The sequence below is a fragment of the Indicator indicator genome, chromosome 11 (genome assembly GCF_027791375.1).
Source record: "Indicator indicator isolate 239-I01 chromosome 11, UM_Iind_1.1, whole genome shotgun sequence".
In the NCBI taxonomy this organism is placed as follows: domain Eukaryota; kingdom Metazoa; phylum Chordata; class Aves; order Piciformes; family Indicatoridae; genus Indicator; species Indicator indicator.
In genome coordinates, this window is record NC_072020.1 from 31,168,301 (window position 1) to 31,191,696 (window position 23,396).

Genomic DNA, 23,396 nt, shown 5'->3' on the forward strand with positions numbered 1-23,396 from the left:
GAAGGGGGCTACAAGAAAGCTGGGGAGGGACTTTTAAGGTGTCAGGGAGTGATAGGACTGGGGGGAATGGAGCAAAACTAGAAATGGGTAGATTCCGATTGGATGTTAGAAAAAAGTTCTTCTCCATGAGGGTGGTGAGACACTGGAACAGGTTGCCCAGGGAGGTGGTGGAAGCCTCATCTGTGGAGGTTTTTGCAGCCAGGCTGATGTGGCTCTGAGCAGGCTGATGTAGGCAGGGAGGGTTGGAACAGGATGATCCTTGAGGTCCCTTCCAGGCAAGGGTGTTGGAACTGGATGATCCTTGAGGTCCCTTCCAACCCTGACAATTCTATGACTCTACGTATGCAGTGCGTTGCGTACCTGTGCGCTAACGAAGGCAGGCGGCGGCCCGGCGCGGCGGAGGCAAATGCGCTCAGTGAGCGGCTGCAGTGCGGCACAATGGCCGCTGGAGGGCGGTGGAGCACCGTCATTCAGAGGGGCGCTCCCGCTGCTTTCCTTGCTCTGTGCAGGGCCGGCACGCATCCGGCGCTCCTAGCGGCGTCTCTTGAGGCAGGTATGGCAGCAGAGAAACGACGTTGAAAGTCCTCATCCTGGCCGAGAGAATACCCATAGCAGTGCTACAATAGAAACCTGTGGGTAGTCTTTTTTTCCCCCTTCTTTTAGTGAACCCCCTTAATCCTACTGAAACCATAAGTAATGATAAAATTTATCTAAGAAAAGCTTTTGAGCACCTGCAATAGAAAGGTTGTAGTTTGGAGGCATACTATACAACCCAAGTTTTCAAAGTGGGACACCCAAATATGTGTGTCAGGCTTGCTGATTCTCTATTGATCAACTTGGGGTTGTTACTGGCTGGGTTTTGCATTTACTGTGCAAAATTGAGCTTATTCATTCTTAATAAATAAGGCTTGGACTTAACCAGATGGCTCAGAACAAGATATGACAAAACCAATTAAACTATCCATCCCTTTGATCTAAAATCAAATGTTTCTGTACCTCTGGAGGGGTTCACCAAGAGCTACTTTATGATTGGAGTGGGTCAAAGCACGTTTTAGAATGTGTGGGTGTTGTTTCTGTAAGTTAAATCCAGGTGTGGATTTCTAGTTTGGGGTCATCATTTCTGCTTGCAGGACACATGGGTGACCCTGCTTTAGCAAGGGGGTTGGGCTCGATGGTCTCTGGGGGTCCCTTCCAACGTCTCATGCACTGTGATCCTGAGAACTGGAGTAGTGCAACAGCATTATTAGTCATCAGTGTTATCAGGTTGGTTTATGCTGTTAAGAACTTGGATTCTGTTATTTTTCATTCAGGATTCTAAGCAGTAGGTGTCTTCCTGCTTTACCATTATAGTGAACTTTGGGCTTGCAAGCACCTGGTCTAGAAAAATGTTAAAACTTCTTTTCTACTTATACTGGTGCAGTATTATTTTGTTATTTTTTTTTTCTTAAACAGGAATATGTGTGAGTTCTGATGTGAATACTGACAACCTGAGAATGCTATATACTGCAAGTCCTAGCTGAAAATTTAGGCTGGATTTTTACTTACAAGACTAGAAGTGGACTCTTATAAATAAGGAAGATGAGCAAAATCCAATTATTAAAGACATCTTAGTCTTTAGCTGGATTGGTTCCATATCTCTCAGACCATAGAATCTTAGAATCATAGAGTTGCTAGGGTTAGAAGGGACCTCAAGGATCATCCAGTTCCAACCCCTCTGACATGGGCAGGGACACCTCACAGTAGATCAGGCTGGCCAGAGCCACATCCAGCCTCGCCTTAAAAACCTACAGGGGTGAGGCTTCCACCATCTCCCTGGGCAACCTGTTCCAGATTCTCACCACCCTCATGGTGTAAAACTTCTTCCTAATATCCAATTTGAATATATCCACTTCTAGTTTTGCTCTGTTATCCCTAGTCCTATCACTCCCTGACACCCTCAAAAGTCCCTCCCCAGCTTTCTTGTAGCCCCCTTCAGATACTGGAAGGCCACAAGAAGGTCACCTTGGAGCCTTCTCTTCTCCAGACTGAACAGCCCCAACTCTCTCAGTCTGTCCTCATAAGAGAGGAGCTCCAGCCCTCTGCTCATCCATGTGACCCTTCTCTGGACACCTTCCAGCATGTCCAGATCCCTCTTGTAATAGGGGCTTCAGAGCTGGATGCAGTACTCCAGGTGGGGTCTCACCAGAGCTGAGCAGAGGAGGAGAATCACCTCCCTTGCCCTGCTGGCCACACTTCTCTTGCTGCAGCCCAGGCTCTGGTTGGCTCTCTGGGCTGCAAGTGCACATTGACAGCTCCTGTTGAGCTTCTCATCCACCAGCACCCTCAGTGTCCCTCTCCTCAGGGCTGCTCTCCAGCCACTCCCTGCCCAGCCTGCATTTGTGCTTGGGATTGCCTCGACCCAGCTGCAGGACCCTGCACTTGTTCTTGTTGAACCTCATGAGGTTGGCTTGTGCTCACCTCTCCAGCCTGTCCAGGTCCCTCTGGATGGATCCCTTCCCTCCAGCCTGTCTGCTGCACCACACAGCTTGGTGTCATCAGCAAACTTGCTGAGGGTGCACTCACTGCCACTGTCCATGGCACCAACACAGATGTTGAACTGAAAGAATCTAAACCAAACTTGTGAAAGGAGGAGAGTTAGTGATGGCCCTAAGTGTTGTGTGTCTGTGTAGAAATATCACAGAGTGATGTGAAATACACTTTCAGTAGAATTTAAGTACAGAGGTTGCTCAAGGGACCTCTAAGAGTATTTTTTGAATTACTAGTGGTCACTCCTCAGGTTTGAATGGGAGCTACTAGGAGTAGGTTGTATTGGAAACTCAGTGATTTGAACTAGGTGAAGTACCTCCTTTGTTTGTTTATTTTAGTGGATTTGTGCCATGACAGATTTACCTAACAGCTGCTCATTCTATTTCCAGTGTGATAATTGTATCACACTGAAAAGCAAGAACACACAGTGCATGAATATTTTTGTCTATCTGGCCCTTGTGGTGCAAATAAGCAACTTTTGTAATACTCAAAATCACATGGGTGTTGAGCATAAAATATTTCATTTATGGTCTAATCTTTTCTCTTTAAGCTGATTGCTTAGATTTTTGCATATGAGAGCAGCTCTGTTTTAATAGGTGGTTAAAGATTCAAGCCTTATTAAAGGTTATACAAAACCCCCCAAACCCTCAAGAAGTCATAAAGAGCATTTAAACACTAGTTTGATAGAAATTCTGTGTTTAACTTAATGATGATCACTCACTTGCTTAATATGATTCATATTAATATGCAACCACCTCAACCTGGGCTGTGGAGAGGCAGTCTTTGGAAAGAACTCACAATGCACACAGTTTTACTGCATTTATTATTGTATTTCTGCAAGGAATGCACTACAGCAGGGTGATAGGTCTCTTGGGCAGGTGCATTTTGGGGGTTGCTGTCTCTTTGATCTGCTTCAGTACTGATGCCTTTGTGAAATATCTCATTCACAGTATCACAGTACATTAGAGGTTGGAAGGGACCTCCAGAGATTGAGTCCAACCCCCCTGGCCAAAGCAGGATCACTTAGTGTAGTCTGCACATGAATGCATCCAGGTGGGTTTGGAAAGCCTCCAGAGAAGGAGACTCCAAATCCTCTCCGGGCAGCCTGTTCCAGGGCTCTGTCACCCTCACTGTAAAGAAGTTTCTCCTCATGTTGAGCTGAAATCTTCTCTGTTCAAGTTTGAACCCTTTGTTCCTTGGCTTATCACTGTGAACCACCCAAAAGAGCCTGGCCCCCTCCACTTGACACCCACCCCTCAGCTATTGACAGACATTGATCAGATCCCCTCTCAGTATTCTCTTAAGACTAAATAGCCCCAGGGCTCTCATGTCACCATGCTGGAGATTTCTAATTTAAATGGAATCAAAATCCCCACTATTTAACATGGGCTTCAAATCTTCAGCATTTTTAAGCAGAGGATTCTTGGACCCAGCTGCAATTCAAAGAAAATAAGGCTGCAATATGAAACAATCACACTGGGTTACATATTGTTGTGTATTGCAGATGAAGCCTTGCTTAATGTTATAAACAGTGTTTGGTTTATCAGAACAGCACTCCTCAAATGAAATAATACCTTCCTGTTGATGTTTAGTCCTTACTAGTGTAACATACATAATATAATTATAGCATAAAATGTACTTAGAAATGGGACATGGGAATTTCAATAGACCTAGGCTGTATAAAAGGTGAGAATAATAATAAAGGAAATCCAGGAGGAATTGTCATGAGACAAAATACAAAGCATATAAGAGTGAGGAAAGACAACATTAATATCAATTTTATATTCTGACCACAGTTAGAAGTATTGCATTGTGGAGGTCAGTGACAAGTGGAGTCCCTCAGGGATCAGTCCTAGGACCAGGTTTGTTCAGCACCTTTGTCGGTGCCATGGACAGAGGCATTGAGTGCACCCCCAGCAAGTTTGCTGATGACACCAAGCTGTGTGGTGCAGCAGACAGGCTGGAGGGAAGGGATCCATCCAGAGGGACCTGGACAGGATGGAGAGGTGAGCACAAGCCAACCTCATGAGGTTCAACAAGACCAAGTGCAGGGTCCTGCAGCTGGGTCGAGGCAATGCCAAGCACAAATGCAGGCTGGGCAGGGAGTGGCTGGAGAGCAGCCCTGAGGAGAGGGACACTGAGGGTGCTGGTGGATGAGAAGCTCAACAGGAGCTGTCAATGTGCACTTGCAACCCAGAGAACCAACCAGAGCCTGGGCTGCATCAGGAGAAGTGTGGCCAGCAGGGCAAGGGAGGTGATTCTCCTCCTCTGCTCCACTCTGGTGAGACCCCACCTGGAGTACTGTGTGCAGTTCTGGAGCCTCTATTACAAGAGGGATCTGGACATGCTGGAAGGTGTCCGGAGAAGGGTCACAAGGATGAGCAGAGGGCTGGAACACCTCTCCTATGAGGACAGACTGAGAGAGTTGGGGCTGTTCAGTCTGGAGAAGAGAAGGCTCCCAGGAGACCTTCTTGTGGCTTTCCAGGATCTGAAGGGGGCTACAAGAAAGCTGGGGAGGGACTTTTTAGGCTATCAGGTAGTGATAGGACTGGGGAGAATGGAACAAAGCTGGAAGTGGGGAGATTCAGACAGGATGTGAGGAAGAAGTTCTTCCCCATGAGAGTGGTGAGAGCCTGGAATGGGTTGCCCAGGGAGGTGGTTGAGGCCCCATCCCTGGAGGTGTTTAAGGCCAGGCTGGATGAAGCTCTGGCCAGCCTGATGCAGTGTGAGGTGTCCCTGCCTATGGCAGGGGGGTTGGAACTGGATGATCCTTGTGGTCCTTTCCAACCCTGACTGATTCTGTATTTCTATGATTCTATAATTGTATTTTACCAAATCCAGTTGCTGCATAATGGTTGTTGCAAGAACTTCCTTACGATGTTAAGGCAACAGAACAGCTTGCTGGGTTGACAGCATTTAAATAAAACTACTAGAGAAGAATGCATCCTTCTTGTTATCTAAGGAAAGGAATTCCATGTACGTCTAACAGCTATGAGTTTTGAAAGCCAGATAATCTATGATGATCATCATCATGATAGGTAGGAACTGAATTTACCAAGTAAGACTGGGCAGCCACCTTCGGTTTTAAGGTTTTAGCTCAGGCTCTGAAAGGCCACCTAAACCCATATCCTAAGCTTTTAAATGTTCCTCTTACCTGAGTCCATGACACCTCCAGTGAGAGCAACAGCACCCAGATCCAGTGCAAACAGGAAATGTGTGTGTTGTGCAATGTTTGAAGCCAAAGGGTGGAAGCTGTGTTGTAATACCAGTGGCAGCAGTGCCTTCACACCAGCAAAGAGCTGAGCTTTCTGTCTGCTCAGGAGCTTTCAAGTGCCTAAGTAATCAGGTCATGCTATGGCTGCAGGCAAACACTGACCACAGGCCTGGAAAAATGTGTGGTGAGAGTTTAGTACTCCAGTTGGTGAGAGTTTAATACCTCAGTGTGCTTATCTGACAGAATACACTTGAGCAAGTACTACAAGCATTTCTCTAAGCCAGAGCTTGCTGCTAAGCATATTACAAGTCCTATATTAGTATGTGTTGAAGTGTCAAGTGCTGGATTAGCTATGGAGAGTGTAAACTTGTGTTGATAGGACTAGAGCATTGACTCAGCCTTCATTTATTTTAAAAGTAAGTTAAAAAAAAAAAAGGCATGCACTCAGCATGAGTTGCAGTCATAATACTTGCAACAGGCAGGTGTTTAACTGCAGTGAAGGGTTTGGGTGAAAACAGGCAAAATCAAGGTTGAGGGAGGTGATTCTCCCCCTCTGCTCCACTCTGGTGAGACCCCACCTGGAGTACTGCATCCAGTTCTGGAGCTCCTGTTACAAGAAGGATCTGGAGGTGCTGGAAGGTGGCCAGAGAAGGGCCATGAGGATGAGCAGAGGGCTGGAGCTGCTCTGCTATGAGGACAGACTGAGAGAGTTGGGGTTTTTCAGTCTGGAGAAGAGAAGGCTCCCAGGAGACCTTCTTGTGGCCTTTCAGTATCTGAAGGGGGCTACAAGAAACCTGGGAAGGGACTTTTAGGGTGTCAGGGAGTGATAGGACTGGGGTGAACAGAGCAGAACTAGAAGTGGGTCGATTCAGATTGGATTTTCGGAAGAAATTCTTCCCCATGTGGATGGTGAGACACTGGAACAGGTTGCCCAGGGAGGTGGTGGAAGCCTCATCCCTGGAGGTTTTTGCAGCCAGGCTGGATGTGGCTGTGAGCAACCTGCTGTAGTGTGAGGTGTCCCTGGCCATGGCAGGGGGTTGGAACTGGATGGTCCTTGAGGTCCCTTCCAACCCTGACAATTCTATGATTCTATGAAGCTGGTTTGTTGCAGTTTAAACCGTAGTGTGTAAAAATACTAATGTCAATGATTTTCTGCCAGTTAATAGGATTCATAGTACCATATTGCCCAATTAAGCTATGGAAATGGAGACATAGGTAGCTGTGAAATTAATTCCCAGCCTTTTGTACCACACTCTTGTTATTCTATTCTAAAGTTATCTGAATGATGCAGCTGATGTGAATCAGCAGGTCTTCAGCTTGTATTTTCATCTGAGGAAATGGTTTGGCCATATTAATAGTTTTTAAGTCAATTATTTCCAGGAACTTTATCATGCTTCTTTTATTTTCACTGCAAATGATTTTGTGTGCTTCTTACAGAAGGCTGCTCTTTTAGTGATATTTTTTTGTTGGAGAAAAAGGGTCTAGAGCACATATGACTCAGAGGCCAACATTCCAAAATGTTTAGTGTCTGAGTGCATCCTCCTTCAGCTGTTCCTGCTGGATACTGAAGAGGTCACTGCCCCTAAGTATTCATTCCTGATACCTGTTGAACTCCATGTTCTGTGGATGGGTGGTGCTGGAAAATATTATTAAAACTCATGAGTCCTAAAGTCCATGCTCTCCAATGTTGGCGTGACACCAACATGAGAGGCTGAGGGAGCTGAGGGCTCTGTAGCTTGGAGAGGAGGAGCCTGAGGGGCACTGTTAGGTTGCATCTGGAATAGTGTGTCAAGTTCTGGGGCCCTCAGTTGAAGAAAGACCTCAGGGAACTACTAGAGAGAGTCCAGCACAGAGCCACAAAGATGATTAAGGAAGTAGAACATCTTCCTTATGAGGAGAGCCTGAGGGAGCTGAAGGCTTTTTAGCTTGGAGAGGAGGAGCCTGAGAGGTGACCTCATTCATGTTGATAAAGATGTGCAGGGGGAGTGCCCAGAGGCTGGAGCCAGGCTCTGATGGGTGATGCCCAATGACAGCACAAGGGGCAGTGGTGGAAGTTGAGGCATAGGAAGTTCCATGTGCCCATGAGAATTTTTTTTTCCCTGTGAGGGTGACAGAGCCCTGGAACAGGCTGTCCAGGGGGGTTGTGGCATCTCCCTTTCTGGAGATATTCAAAACTCAACTGGTTGCTTTCCTGTGTGATCTGCTCTAGGTGGTCCTGCTCTGGCAGGGGGGTTGGAGTGGATGAGCATTCAAAGTCACTTCCAGCCCCTGACATTCTGTGGTTCTGTGCTATGTAGCAGCTATGACAAATGCAGACTATTCATACTAGAGTCTGGAAATGAACTCAAATATGCAAATATCCCAGACTTGGGAGATGCATTTGGTGTTTGGAAATCAGATGTTTATGAAGAACAACAGGATTAGTCAAAACCCTTACTAAAATAAATCTGTCAGAACCACTATAGCAATTCAAGTCTTTGCCAGATTTTCTTGGCAAAGAGGATAACTTTAATTCTGTAAACAGCTACCAAGTTAGGAATGACAGTCTAGACTTGGAGGACAATATCACAGTATCACAGTATCAGAGTACAGCAGAGGTTGGAAGGGACCTCAAGAGATCATCAGGTCCAACCCCCTCCCAGAGCAGCATCACTTAGGGTAATCTGCACAGGAATGCATCCAAGTGGGGTTTGAAAGTCTCCAGAGAAGGAGACTCCACAACCCCCCTGGGCAGCCTGTTCCAGTGCTCCATCACCCTCACTGTAAAGAAGTTTCTCCTCATGTTGAGGTGAAATCTCTGTTCAAGTTTGAACCCATTGTTCCTTATCACTGGGCATCACTGAAAAGAGCCTGGCCCCCTCCACTTGACACCCACCCCTCAGCTATTGATAGACATTGATCAGATCCCTTCTCAGCCTTCTCTTCTCCAGACTAAACAGCCCTAGGGCTCTCAGTCTCTCTTCATAGGGGAGATGCTCAAGTCCCCTAAGCATCCTCCTGGCTCTCCCTTGGATTCTGTCCAGCAGGGCTCTGTCTGTCTCTCACAAACTGGGGAGCCCAAAACTGGAAGGGGAAGGAGGGGGTAAGGGGGGAAAAGGGAGGGTAAGGAGGGGGGAAAAGGAGGGGAAGGGGGAAAAGGGGAGGGAGAGGAGGGAAGGAGGAAGGAGAGGAGGAAAGCGGGAGGGAGGCGGGGGAAGGGGAAGGGAGAGGGGAGAGGGGGAAAAGGGGGAGGAAGAGAGGGGGAGAGAGGGAGGAGGGAGAGGGAAGAGGAAGGGAGGGGAAGGAGGAGGGGAGAGGGAGGAAGGGTGGGGGGAGGGGGGGGGAGAGAGAAAGCAAGAAATGCCTGCTCATAAGGTTAATATATTTGTTAGTTCACTTGACTAAAGTTGTTACTCTTACTTTTGCAAGGCTTTTGCTTGCTGCTTTCTGCAGATAAACAGGTAGATCAACTTCAGTAGGAAAATGGTGTGGCAAAGTAGGAAAAAGAATTCTTTTCTTCAAATCCTGAATGTGAAGCTGCATATTTGAATGCACTCAGGATTTGATTCCTCAGGGTTTGACCCCACCTGTATAGCTAAAGATAGAATGCTTCTCATTTCTGCTGTTTGACACCAGATCAAAGAATGGGAAGGCGATCGGAGAGTTCTGTGCTTTAGTATAAAACAAATGTAAAGTTTGGGCTGAAATAATCTCACCAGGTTTTTAGTGCAAGGAGAAAAATAAATAAACATGCATCAGAAGAATGTGGAAAATCTTTTTCATGGCTAGAAAACCTCAAAAAAAAAAAAAACCCAACAAAAAAACCAAACCCAAGTATGTGTATAAAGTGCCCATGGGTTTCAGTGCTCTCATTTAGTAAGAAACTGAAAGAAGCTGTGAGCTTTCTCGGGACAACCTCTGCATTATCTGAGTTTTAATGCTTTCATTTCAGCTCTTCATGGGACAAAAAGTGCTGACACCAATTCTGTGCCAGGTTTTAAACTGCACTGTAACAGCAAATGCCATCCTAGATAAAAGATTTAGTCTTCAAAATTGTACCAAGACTGTGCTCACTAGTATATGCAAAAAGGATCAGGATATTAATTTGACCTGACTAAGGGAGCAGATTATACTATAAATAGGGCTCTGAGACTGCATCTACTTGTGAGGCTGGTCCTTTCCTACCAAATCCATTGCGTGTATATTTGCCCTAATCCTGAATTGTGATCCTCAGTTTAATCCTTACACCTGGCTCTTATAACATACTAAATTTGCTGTGCATGTAAAGCAGTGCATACATAAGGCTTTCCCTGCTTGGACATTATACATGGAGAAAATAGAAGCACAGAAAGAATTTTATGTAGTAGATGAGCTAACAGAGGATTGACACACCTAAAACAACAGAATTAACCAAGCTGGGAAAGGCCTTGGAGATCATCAAGTCCAACCTATCACCCAACACCATCTAATCAACTAACCCATGGCACCAAGTGCCTCAGCCAGGCTTTAGTGCCACCTCCGGGGATGGTGACTCCACCACCTCCCTGGGCAGCCCATTCCAGTAGCCAATCTCTCTTTCTGGGAAGAATTTCTTCCCAACATCCAGCCTAAACCTCCCCTGGCACAGCTTGACACTGTGTCCTCTTGTTCTGTGTACTGGTTGCCAGGCTCTTGGAAATATTGGGGAAAAAAAAAAATTGAGAAAGGTCAAAATCTGAATAAAACCAAGGATTCTCCAAGTTTAAAGTGTCATGTGTACTAGCTCGATTTATTTTGGAGCTGACTGGAGTTCAAGATTGATTTCTTCAGCTAAAGTCCAAAAGATAACCTTTTGCTTCATTCCTGTTGGGAGTTACCTGGGAGAAGAGCACACAAAAGCAAGATGGAGGTGATTCCAGCATAAAACTCACCTCAGTCCTGAGTTCCACATTCTCACAATTGCTTCAGTTACAGACAAAAATACATTACTTTTTCTTTTTTTTATTACTTTGTTTTTTTCCCAGCCTCTGCACATCTAAGCATGTCCTGACTTTTCTGCTGTTCACTCTGAGTGTATTGCTTCCAATTCTTCTCTCCCTAGACATCACCTCCTCCTTAGAGCCCTTTTGGCTGATGTCAAGTGTGTTGCACCATAGATACAGTCTAAAGGTTACTCCTGTGCTGAACACAGTCACTTCCACCTATTGGATGTTTTCTTCTAATGCTCCTCTTTTATCTTCCTGCTTAGCATTTCTTCACCAATATTGCCTTATTCTTTGAGTGTTTGAAGGGTGTTTGTTTGGTTGTTTTTGTTTTTTGTTTGGGGTTTTGTTTTTTTTTTCTGGAGTGTTCCTCTGCCCTGTATTCAGCACTGGTTAGACCACACCTTGAGTACTGTGTCCAGTTCTGGGCTCCCCAGTTTAAGAAGGACATTGAGACACTTGAACATGTTCAGAGAAGGGCAATGAGGCTGGGGAGAGGTCTGGAACACAGCCCTGTGAGGAGAGGCTGAGGGAGCTGGGGGTGTTTAGCCTGGAGAAGAGGAGGCTCAGGGGAGACCTTGTTGCCATCTGCAACTACCTGAAGGGAGGTTGTAGCCAGGTGGGGGTTGGTCTCTTCTCCCAGGCAACCAGCACCAGAACAAGAGGACACAGTACTCAAGCTGTGCCAGGGGAAGTTTAGGCTCAAGGTGAGTAGAAAGTTCTTCATGGAGAGAGTAATTGGCCATTGGAATGTGCTGCCCAGGGAGGTGGTGGAATCACTGTCCCTGGAAGTGTTCAATAAAAGCTTGGCTGTGGCACTTGGAGCCATGGTTTAGTTGTCAGGAGGTGTTAGGTATTAGGTATAAGTCGGACTTGATGATCTCTGAGGTCTTTTCCAAGCTGGTTGATTCTATGATTCTTCCTTCTATCTCTTTCCTTTTGTAGTGTCTCTTTGTTCAAGGGTCTAATTCAAAGTGTGCATTCAGTGAAGATGTGTTTAAGAAAAACTTTCAAAAATAAGAAAGTAAGATTTGTGCTTTCCTGATAAGAAAGAAAATAGGGGCAGTTTAATTTATTTGTAAAGAGCATCTTTTAGGTAAAATGAAAACCCAACCAGCCAAACAAAAATAACTCAAACAAAACCCAGACATGACTGCTAAAGTATCTTTACTGATTCTCATGTTTAAATGGCCCCATGAGGACAACTAATGAAACTCTCATTAGGGTGAGATGGAAAGTTCAAAAGCAGATTAATTGGTATTGAGGCTGATCTGTTATACCCTATATGGATCAAGTTACCTTCTTGTTCCCTACTTACAGCTTATCTGTTGTCTTCTGAAAAAATTCTAATGGAGAAACAAAATTGACTGCACATTGTAAGGATTGGATTTTATGTGTGTATTTCTTGGCTGGTGGGTTGGTTGGTTTGCTTCTGTGTTTATTTCAACTCATGTAATTGACATAAGTGGAGGAAAAAAATATGGTGATCATTGGCATTATAGGGACGTCATGGAAGCTCAACTGTAGTTAACAAGAGCTCTTATCTAAAAGCTGAGGAAAATTGTTCATATTTCCTTTCCCAGCTTTCAGAAAGGACATGAACATTGCTGTATCTTTACTAATTTTACCTAACCTACTTGTTGCAAGGATTCTTGAAATTAATCTCACTTCAATTACTGTAGAATTAATACTTTTTCCTCATCTTCTCCTCTTCACTCATTCCCTTCTCCAATTAGGAAACTAAGTGTTATTGCACTCAGTGTGCAACAAAAATATATGATATTTCTTCCATTAGTTAAGTGGAATAGAGTCACACAGAATGTTAGGGGCTGGAAGGGACCTTGAAAGCTCATCCAGTCCAACCCCTCTGCCAGGGTAGGATCACCTAAACCAGGTCACACAGGAACACATCCAGGTGGGTTTTGAACTATTTTTGCCTCTGGAGAGAGGGAGACCCCACAACCCCCCTGGGCAGCCTGTTCCAGTGTTAGGTCACCCTCACAGGGGAAAAATTCTCCCTCATGTTCACACGGAACTTCTATTTAACTTTAACACACTGTAGCTAATCCAGTACCTGAAGGGGGTAACAAGAAGGATGCAGAGAGACTGTTTGCAAAGGCCTGCAGGGACAGGACAAGGGGCAATGGCTTCAAACTAGAGCAGAGCAGATTGAGATTGGATGTTAGGAACAAGTTCTTTACTCTGAGGGTGGTGGAACACTGGCACAGGCTGCCCAGGGAGGTGGTTGAGGCTCCTTCCCTGGAGATCTTCAAGGTGAGGTTGGATGAGGTCCTGGGCAGCCTGATCTAGTTGGGGATGTCCCTGCTGAGTGCAGGGAGGTCAGACTGGATGAGCTTTGGAGGTCCCTTCTGGCCTGGACCATTCAATGATTCTATGAGGATGACATCAAATGAAATACTAGCCACGGCTTCCTTCTGAGTTTGCAATGTCTTGGTAGTCTTTTATGACTTTCCAGTGATTGATAAAACAACTAAGTTCCTGCCAGTTACTACTCTCTTGCCACTCCATGAATCCTAGTTTGAATGAGCACTGCAGTGCCTCTAGTGACCTGTGTAGCTGTTGTGTTTGTTAATTTCAACATTACCTGTATTGTTTTGCAAGTCAGAAATACTACTGAAGTCAGAACAGTTGGAGGTTGTCATCCTGCTCTTTGTTGCACTGGGGTAAGTCATGAAGAACACCACTGAATTGTGAGAGTTACTTTGATGATATTGAGGAAACTTAAGCCCTACATACATTTTGTTCAAAACGATCAGAGAATAAAGAGAAGAAATTATTTTCCACTCATCCTGCTTAATAATTTAGGTGTACTTGGAAGAGATTTGTGCTGCATTCTTTGTTGTGTTCTCATAATGATGTTTGGAAAGTGATTGTGCTGAGATGGAATTCCACTGACAGGAAATTAAGACTCTAACTGTGTTCAGGAGATATCTGTATGGAAGCAATGTAGGAATTAATTTATGTGGATCTGTGGGAGGAACCACTTTGTCCATCTGCTTATAGGAAGGTCATACTTAAGGCTCAAGAGCAAATCCCATGGCTAGAGCTGTGCTCATGAGTACTGTCTATATTCAAAGCATCCTACTGAAGCTCCAGTATGCACATTACAACTTCTTATGCATTTTAGGCTGAATCCTCCTTTGCTTTCACTGAGTGCAACATAACCTTGCAAATAATTCTGATTTCTCTCCTCTTTGAATTCAAGCAGGTACAAGGTAATGGATTTATTTTTTATTAAAAAATAGTTTTAACTCCATGTTTTAGTTTAGCTTGGAGTGGAGAGGGGGAAAAATTGTGTTTGACCCCTCCCAGAAAGGAGTAAAATAAAAACACTCCACACCAGAACTGGAAATTCAAATGGTTATATTATTTACAACTATATACACTATTTACAAATATACCAGACTCCTGAGTTCACATCTCAGGAGACTTCCATGCCCTCCCAGGTCTCCCACTCCTTCTCCCTACCCTCCAAAGCTTTCCTGAACTGGGCCTCCCCCACATGGCAAGGAATAACCACACTGAGAGAGAAGAAGGAAGAAAGCAAGCCAGGGAAAAGAGAGTGAATGATAGATGCACTATCTTATGGGCTTATGGGATAAAATAACATCACTTTGGATTTCCAGTGGCATGATTCTTAAAGGCATATAGCCTTAACCCACAACCCTCCAAATCAGAAAGAACTCAAGTTGTGATACTGCTATAAAGAACGTTCTCGATAGCTATATTTGCATTGACCAAGTAGTCAAAGGAAATAATTTGGAACAAAAATAACAATCATAATTAACAGGTGAGCTTGAAACAGCAGGATGGTTTTGAGCTGTAGAATAATCTACAAGATCATTTAACATCAACATTGCTTTCCATGCCATGCACATGCAAACAGGTGTGTAATGTCTTTCAGATCCTGGAAATGTACAAAGAAACTCTTACAGTGCTCCAGTCTCTTCTATATCCAGCTTTTCCCTCAGGCTTTATTTTCCTGCATAGATTTTGACAAGAAAATTTCTGTTTCCATCTGGTTAACCATAGGCTTCAACTTGTCCTTCAGAAACACAGTGTGTTGGTTTTCTCTATAGTATTATTATTTTAAATACTTTTGTGGGGGCTTGGGTTTTTTTCAGTGGGGTTTTGTTGTTGTTTGTCTTGGTTTGTTTTCTGATGGAAATCAAAATTGTTTCAAATGAAATATTGCTTATTTAGCTTTGGATGCTAATTCTATTCACAGACGTACCTTTCTCCTTTAAGCAATATTTATTTTTTCCTATAAACAAAAATTCTTTTTTTCCCACATGATGGTGCTCAATTAATTATGGAACAATTCAGTGACATGTTAATTCCTTGTTGTTTGAAATGTGGTTTCATAACTTTCTGAACACTATTCCAACATCTTTTGAATGAAAACTGCTAATTTGTTTCTAGCTTTATCAGATCTTTTGGTAAAACCTGGTTGTTACACATACAGTAACAATATCACAGATTCACAGGATGCCAGGGGCTGGAAGGAACCTCAAAAGATTATCCAGTCCAACTCCCCTGACTGAGCAAGATCACCTAGAGCAGATCACACAGGAACACATCCAGGTAGGTCTTGAATATCTTCAAAGAAGGAGACTCCACAACCCCCCTGAGCATCCTGTTCCAGTGTTCTGTATCCCTCACAGGGAAAAAAAATTTCTTCATGTTTTCATGGAACTTCCTTGCCTCAACTTCCACCATTGTCCCTTGTGCTGTCATTGGGCATCACCCAGCAGAGCCTGGCTCCAGCCTCTTGGCACTCACTCTGCACATCTTTATCAACATGGATGAGGTCACCCCTCAGGTTCCTCCTCTCCAAGCTAAATATCCTCAACTCCCTTAGCCTCTCCACACTGTCCTTAAGAGATGGAAGCTATAATCCTACTTCATGGATAGAAAAGTGGAAACAGAAACATAAATTTTATAGCTTTATTCATTTTGAGATCTGATATAATCTATTCACCATTGACTCATTTTTGTTTTGACAACAAGATTACCTTCAGGTCTTCATTCATCTTCTACTTTCCAGAAGGTATGAGGCAGCACCTCCTCTTGACACAAATCTGATGCCTGCTTGAGACCTGAGTACGTGAATGTACAATGAGCTTTCCAACTAGGCAGAGACCAAATCAAGATTGTGTAGACCATAATCATTCTCTGGTGTTGAAAAATATGACCCTGTGTGTTTGATTTCCTATGTATTTAAAAAAGAAATTAAAATAAAATAAAATAGTAACTATTTCCTTGTGAGCTTTCCCAATCTGTAGCCACTTAGTCACTTCCTGAGCCAGAAGTGGTATCATTGCCCTTTTAAACTTTGTCCCAGACTGTTCTTGACTTGATAGAGTTCTTGAAAAGTTCTGTGGCTGGCTTATGCAGAGTGAAAGGAAAGTGTCATCATTTCTTTAAGCACCATGATCATTTATGAGGGTAATACTCTTTAGCACACACTACTTCAGACTGCATCAGCCTGCTTGTGGCAGACGAGCAGCAGGTTGCTGCTCTTTGCCCTTTCCTCCTATTTTCAGATTCTTTCCTAATTCCCTCTTTTCCATTGTACGCCCAGCTTAATAAACAAATAAGTGAGTGGTAGTTTCAAGCACAAACATAAGCAGCAGGCAATCTTTTCTGATTGTTAATTTGATTTTTTCACTGGTTTCATTTGCATAATTGTAGTAGGTAAGTTCAGGTCAAGCATTTAGGCCAGAGAAGCAATAAGCAGCTCATAACTTCTGATATTATGAAGCAATTTCTGTGGTACTGTGGAATATTAATTCAGCAACTTGGAAAATGTGCTTTCAGTTGAATTATAAATGAAGAAACTGTGTGATTATGACCAAAAATACTATAATGTGTTGCTGCTTGTATGTGTTCTGTGCAAAATTCTCCTCCTATGCCCTCATTCCTGGGTAACAAACAATATCTAAAGAGATTATACAGTCCTTCAGAATGTACTTTGTGATGTTGAATGCCCAAGTGGGAGGAAATGTTTGGCTGTTGACTTTTTTTTTTTCCTTAGACAGTACTTCCAGTCTAATGTGTAAGCCCCTGACTAAATTCCATTTGCAACATAAACAATAATGGCAACTTGAAGTGTAGCAGCAGTGTTATCAGTCTTTAATTTCTCAGCTCTGGTCCATTGTTTGTGTTTTGCCAAAAGGTTAAGAAATCATTTTCCAGGATTTGGCTAGATACTTTTAGCTGTTCCTTTAACTCCCTTTTAAATACTCTTAGCTGTACTTTCTCTGCTTTCCTGCACTACTTCTTCTCAACTCACTGAAATGTTAAATTTTTCTGCTTTGAACCATTCCTGACTTTATGCTTCTGTGTTTTACAACTAACTCTCTGAAATTAAGTACCAGGATGTATTAAGGTGGATTGAGAGTAAAAAGACTTGTAAAATATGCCCAAATTCAGGTGCAAATTGGGATTCTACATTTCAGTTTCTCTTCTTATGCAGTTTGAGGCTTGTGTGCATATTTTTTTGTTACTGTTTCTTTAGTTTTATTTCAGAAAAGGTTAGGGGTCTGCTCTGCAGTGCATAAAACACAAAGATGATTTTATACAAGCTTAATTGTTGCTCACAGTACATAACTGTTATGATAACCAATTTGTAACAGTATGCCATGACTTAGAAGTATTTGTAAAGCACAGTAAACTTTACTCTTATTTCCTGAAGTTCTCACAGTTGAAGAGGCCTTCAGCATGTTCTGATAAAGTATTTGGTGTTCTCTCTTTCTCTAGTGCTGGGGATGCACACAAGGGAGGCACAACAGCAAGGTCTCCACAAAGGCTTTCATTGTTGGCGTAGCTTTCACTCACTGCTATTGCCTCTTCCTGGACAGCAGTGAATACATTTCAAGAACTGTATTTTGTGTTCACCATTATAAACATGTAACATGCCACAGAACTCCTCTGGCTGCCCCCAATCCTTTCTGGAGCATGTATTTGAAGAATTATTTGAGGAGGTTTTTTTCCCCAAGTCCTAAGGCTTTGGTTAAACATTGTCTGTCTCATGGCTGTTAAGAAATTTCCATGGGCTCTTAATAAAGCTCTAAACTTGCTGAAACCTTTATTCTACAGAGCCCTCAAAACAGCATAATGTCTACAGTTCAGACTGTGGTGTGTATGAGGAAGTACAGTATCAGCCCTTTATGTGCTGGTAGAATTACTAGATGGCAATTGGACTTCCCTGGAAAATTGTGTCATTTTTGCCCCTTTTGTGCTGATTTTTAGTGAGTAAAAAATTGAGAAATACACTTTTATCTTTAAACACAGGTTGCTGTCTCCTGATTGCATGTCATAGAGTTAAGAATATATTCCTTTCTCCTTCACTGTATCCCTTCTTAGATGGTGTTTGTGTCACAGAGAGGAGTGCAAGCTGAAACACAGCTGCATCACAGAGGGTACAATATATGTGAGTGCCTTGGCAGATTTCAAAGGTTCACATTTACCTTAATAATTTGTGTTGCTGAGCGTTTTGACAGAAGTGGAAATTGGACCTTGCTCTTCCATATTTTGCCTTTATTTCACCAGTAGGGACATGCTGTAGCATCAGACCTGTGAGTGTGATACCTGCCAGTATCTAGATGGAAAGATATTATGTGAAATTAGTTCTGGGGCTCTGCTTATATTGAATTGGAAGTTGGGGGGGGAGGGGGGGGGAGGGAATGAAAAAAAATTAATAATTGCTGACATTTTTTATTAAACTTTGTACATTTTAAGGACAGAACTAATGATTCTCAATGAAGGTTAAAAGCCTGCCATGAATTTGAAGTTTATCAGCTAACCAGGAAGCTGATAGTACTGTGATATCTTGGATACTTCCAAAGCAAAAGTGACTCTCAGGTAATGTCCTTTGTCACATGCCACTTCTGAAAACTGAGCTGGCATCTTGGTATCAGCTATTTTGTACAGGCTTCCAGTACAAGGAGAATTGATTAGATTCATGATCTCAATAAAATACTGCTGTGTTCTTCAGAGCCAAAGTGGAGCTACTGTGGGTAGACTTTATATTGTGTTATAAAACCTATACATCAATGTTTTCTGAGGGCTTGGTTTAGAGGATTTTTCCTTTTAATTGTTGGTTGTAAAGAAAGACTCTTTCCATCCCTCGTGGATCCTCTGTGCTGCTTATCCTAAAATGTGAGAATTGAAGTCCCCCATCCATCTGGAGAGAGGGAAACCCCCAAATAAATGGGGATAGGAAGAAATAAAAATAATAGTACTGTAAAATTACAAAAGACCAAGAGGCTTCCTCTCCATAATGCTCAGTGTCTTTGTAGATTAGGGAGTGTACTCATGCTTCTTTTCTCTAGTGTCTTTCAGTCCTGAAAGAATATGTTTTGCCACTACTGCTACAGAAGTGTAATAACTGTACCATAGGGCTTTATCTGGATTCACTTTGAAAGCCCCAGAAAAATCATTCTTCCCAGTGTGGGAGCAGCTGGCATGTCTGCTTCTTCATTTTATTTTTATTTTTTTATTAGTTTTCAATTTATACATTAGATCTCCTGGGCTAGGATCTGCTTCCCAATTCTCTTCTTGCTTGGAAACAATATTTCTTGCAGGAATTTTTCAGGGAGGAATTTCTAAAAAGAAAAAAATATCTAGGAACTATTCATAATGAAGTTGAAAAAGCCTGTCACTTAAATAAAACAGCCTTGACATGCAAATAACACAGGAGACCACACACCTGATGGAGCATTCTCCATGTTTCTCTCACTCTCCAATGAACATATCCAGGGGCATTTGCTATCCACCTCAGTACAGTGTGTCTCCTTCCAGCGAGCTAAGATCCCTTGCTTTCCCCTGCAGCGTTGTTACTCCAGAACAGTGTCCGTGCAAGCTAATGTGCTTCGAGTCGAGGGCCAGATCTGAGCGAGTCAGGCCGGGATGTGGGGCGGAGGAGGGCCCGGCAGCTCCGGGCGGCCGCCGGTTGTCCTGCGGCTCCCGCCCCTGCAGCCGCAGGTAGAAAAAGGTTGCTCTTCCCCCTCTCCCTGCTCTCCCCGTAGCCCGCCCTCCCTGACGGCCGATCTCCGCCGGCGCCCCGCTCCCCATCTCCTGTGCAGAGGGTGCGGGCTCCGCACCTTGTGCGTGGCGCTCAGCTGCCGCCCCTCCCGGTAGCAGCGGAGGAGGCGGGAGAGCTTTCCGGAGCCTGGGGCTGAGGAGCCGGGGGCTCCCGGGCCGGAGGCGGCGCGGCGGCTTCCCCATCCTCCTCCCCATCCTTTTTTTCCGTCCCTCCCTCTGCCTCCTCCCTCCCTTTCCCCGTGCTCCCTCTGCACTTTCTTCTCGAACCACCCTCGTAGGCAAACTTTGATGGGGAACCTCGCACCGCGCTGGAAAAATGCCGGTGATGAAGGGATTACTGGCACCCCAGAACACCTTCCTCGACACCATCGCCACCCGATTTGACGGCACACGTGAGTCCGGGCTGGGGCTGCGGGCGTCGGCGCAGGGAGCCCAGAGGAGGGGTTGTACGGGGGGCACTGGGCATACGGTGGGAGCCTCCTGTTCCCTCGCCTCCGCCCTTCGGGGGTTTCCCTGGTACGAGAAGCCGGCAATGAGGAGGGGGAGGTGAGGGAGTTCCCAGTCTCCTGCTCTCCTGCCTCGCTTCTCCACAGCTTTGTAGGTTAGGAGGGTGCTGGGTCCTCTCTCCTCTCTTTCTGGAGCACGGGGGCTCCGTGAGGACCGGAGCCAGGGTGATCCGGGCGGCCGTTGCAGCCAGGATCTCTGCAGGAAAGTTATGTGCGGGGCTGGGTCTTCGCCCCGCATCCCTGGCAGCACAGAGACTGATGGCAAAGCAGGCTTTTTAGAGCCTTGGCAGAGCTTTGGCGGGAGGCTTGGGGATTTTTATTTTTTTGTTCTCGATGACCCCCAGGTCCGCTATTAAATCTCCCTAAAAGGTGAATTCCTGTAAGTCGGGCTCAGCAGCGGCGGCAGCTGTTGCACTGCTAGTGAAGGGAGGGAGGAAGGAGGAAGGGCTGGCCCTTCAGCGGCGGCGCCGCGCTCGTAGCGGAGCTGGGTTGCAGCACCATGGACGGGTCCCAGCCCGGGTAGGTCCCTGCGGGGCGCTGAGGGACGGTGCGGAGTTCAGCGGGGCTACGCTCCGCGTCGCGTTCCTCCCGCCGCCCTCGGCTTGCCCGGCGATCGCGGAGATAGCTCCCGGGTGGGACGAAGGCTTGCTCCTGTCCTGCCGTGGGTTAGGATTTGCCCATGTCTTGAGTTTTGTTTCTTTTTTAATGCTGCTCATGCATATGAAATGAAAAAAAAAAAAAAAAAAAAAGGAGCCGGGAGAGAGCTGATTTGGACCTAGGTGAACTCCACTCCCTGAAACCTTCCAGACATTCAAAGTGAAGGAAAAGCAAACTCAGGTTTGAGTTGCTGTCAGCTCCTGGGTCTGATATCTTCTTGATTGTATATCTATTGACATTTCCTCGATGGTTCAGTTGGTGTGTGATTAAGACAACTAAACTGTGATTACTAAATCAGTAAGTTGTAAAATGTCAGGAAAATGATGTAGTTACTGAAATCAATTGCAGAGAAACACAGAATTGCATTATAACTGCTCTGCTAGTCTGAGGATGCATAGCTAATTTACAATTCAGGACTCTGTGTAACTGATACTTCATTATAAAGCAATTGCTCTTAAGACTACTTAAGTGTAGCACTAAATTCCTTCAACTATGGAACTCAAAGTCCTTCCATCCTTCACCCTTTTATTTCTGTAAAGCATATGGGTATTATTTACTGTATATTAAAGCCTGCAGCTCTAATAAGAGTTTTGTTGCTGATATTGTCATTTGCCAGAAGAGCAGTTCTTCCTTGCTTTGTGCTCAGGACCCCTTTACAATGACTTCCTTTCCAAGGATGGAGCACACAGCTTGCAAGCTGTAGATACAAACATTCCACAAATTCTGCGTTGTTCCTCAGAGAGTCAATAGAGCAAGCAGCATTAGTGATGATGTGAAGGTCTTTTATTAAACAAACACTAGAAAAATGTCTAATCTGCATATTCTCAGTGATACCAAGAGACAACAGTGGCAGAAAGTTTATTGCATAGCTGCATGCGATGGAGAAATGTAGCTATGTTTTTAAACCAATAATTCTAAACCAATAATTCAAACACTAACCTTTATGAACTGGGCCAATCTTTTCTTAAACAAGAAGGAACAGAACCCAGTGTCTTTGAAATCTCTAATGCTAACAACAAAACTACTTTTTCCTGGGATCTAATTGAAAAAGACAGTGATTTATTCCCCCCCTTTCCCCCTTCCCCAGTTATCATTTCAGAATTTAGCTTAAATATTAACCAGGCCTACTGTAGAAACCATCCTTGTATGATTATCAGCAAGTAAAATACTCCCAGAAGTTCACAGGAGAAGACTTTTTGTGGATTACATAGTCTTATATCTAAAAAAAAAACTCTGGAGGATGGTACTATTGTACAGAGAACTGGTAGCACATCTCTTAATTTAGAGAGTGCTATAATATCTCTCTTAGAGTGGTAGAGTAAAACAATTAATTGGCTTGTTATCTGCAACAAATCGTGTATACCAATCTACAATCACAGCTCAGTTTAAAATCTTAAAGAATAGTTCATCTATTTGTGCTTTGATATAATATTTACACCCCCCACCCCCCATCCCCCCCCTTTTAAAATGCTAACTTTTAGTCCAAAATTATCATTTCTTTAACTGGTAAAAAAAGTTCAGACAAAAATCGTGCAATTTTGCAGAATGGTTATAAACATCTGAGTATCACATAGAAAAAATGAAAGCTTTTTGGTTGTTGGTGGTTTTTTTTAAGTTGTTTAGTTAGTATTCCTGAGGCTGTTCTAGTAGTTAAAGCTTGAAGTAATACTGAGGGCTAATCCTTGCAGGAATCAGTCCCATATCTTGGTAGTTTTATGGGTGATACACTCTGTGTAATGAATAGAACTGATACGTGGCACTGAACCTGAGGCTGTGTTTTGCAAACTACTACATGATGATATTTAAATATTAAAACATGGGTTTGTGTCAAAGCAGTATTTTTTTTTTTTTTGGGGGGGGGGGGGTTGCTCTAACACAGTCTGTAGTTAACAGACCTCTTTTCATTTTAAGCTTCTGGGAAGGCTATATGATGTTGTCATCAGTGATAGACTAATCCAGCAATGTACCTTTAATCCAGAAGAGGGATAATTCTAATTCTGGGCAGCAGTGCAAGAAGGGATTCCAGTTTATATTGGAAAATATGCTTTGATTTGCACAAAACTTTTCCAAAATTCAATTCACACAAGACCTTTATTATTATTATTATTATTATTATTATTATTACCAATGCAACGATTTATGTATAACTAGCAATTATAAATCATATTTTGAAAAATTGTGTCTCTCAAAAAGCACATAAAATGACTCTCTGACAGTCACTTCAGCTGCTCACAGCTCTCACAGTAGATATTCTCTATTGCTATATGTATATTACACATTCCATGTGTATCTTCTTTACACATGAAACCAGGGAACAAAAGCTATGAAATAGAGAATTAGGATATGTTTGGGTGACTCCTCACTGTGCGTGAGATCCCACAAACCTCCTGCAAAGTTCTCATGACTGTGTGTTGCATCCATAGAACAACAACATTAAGAGTTTTGCCTATCTGGATTTTCATGACAGAGCTCTTGGATCTGCCT

The 23,396-nt window shown here is 43.8% G+C and overlaps 1 protein-coding gene across 1 annotated transcript in view; it reads left to right on the forward strand.

The window, feature by feature from the left end:
* Positions 1-20,065: 20,065 nt before the first annotated feature.
* Positions 20,066-23,396, forward strand: part of KCNH8 (potassium voltage-gated channel subfamily H member 8) — a 247,748-nt gene continuing 244,417 nt past the window's right edge. The window contains exon 1 of the mRNA XM_054384755.1: positions 20,066-20,141. Within this exon, the coding sequence (XP_054240730.1) occupies positions 20,066-20,141 (76 nt within the window). The remainder of the gene's footprint in view (positions 20,142-23,396) is intronic.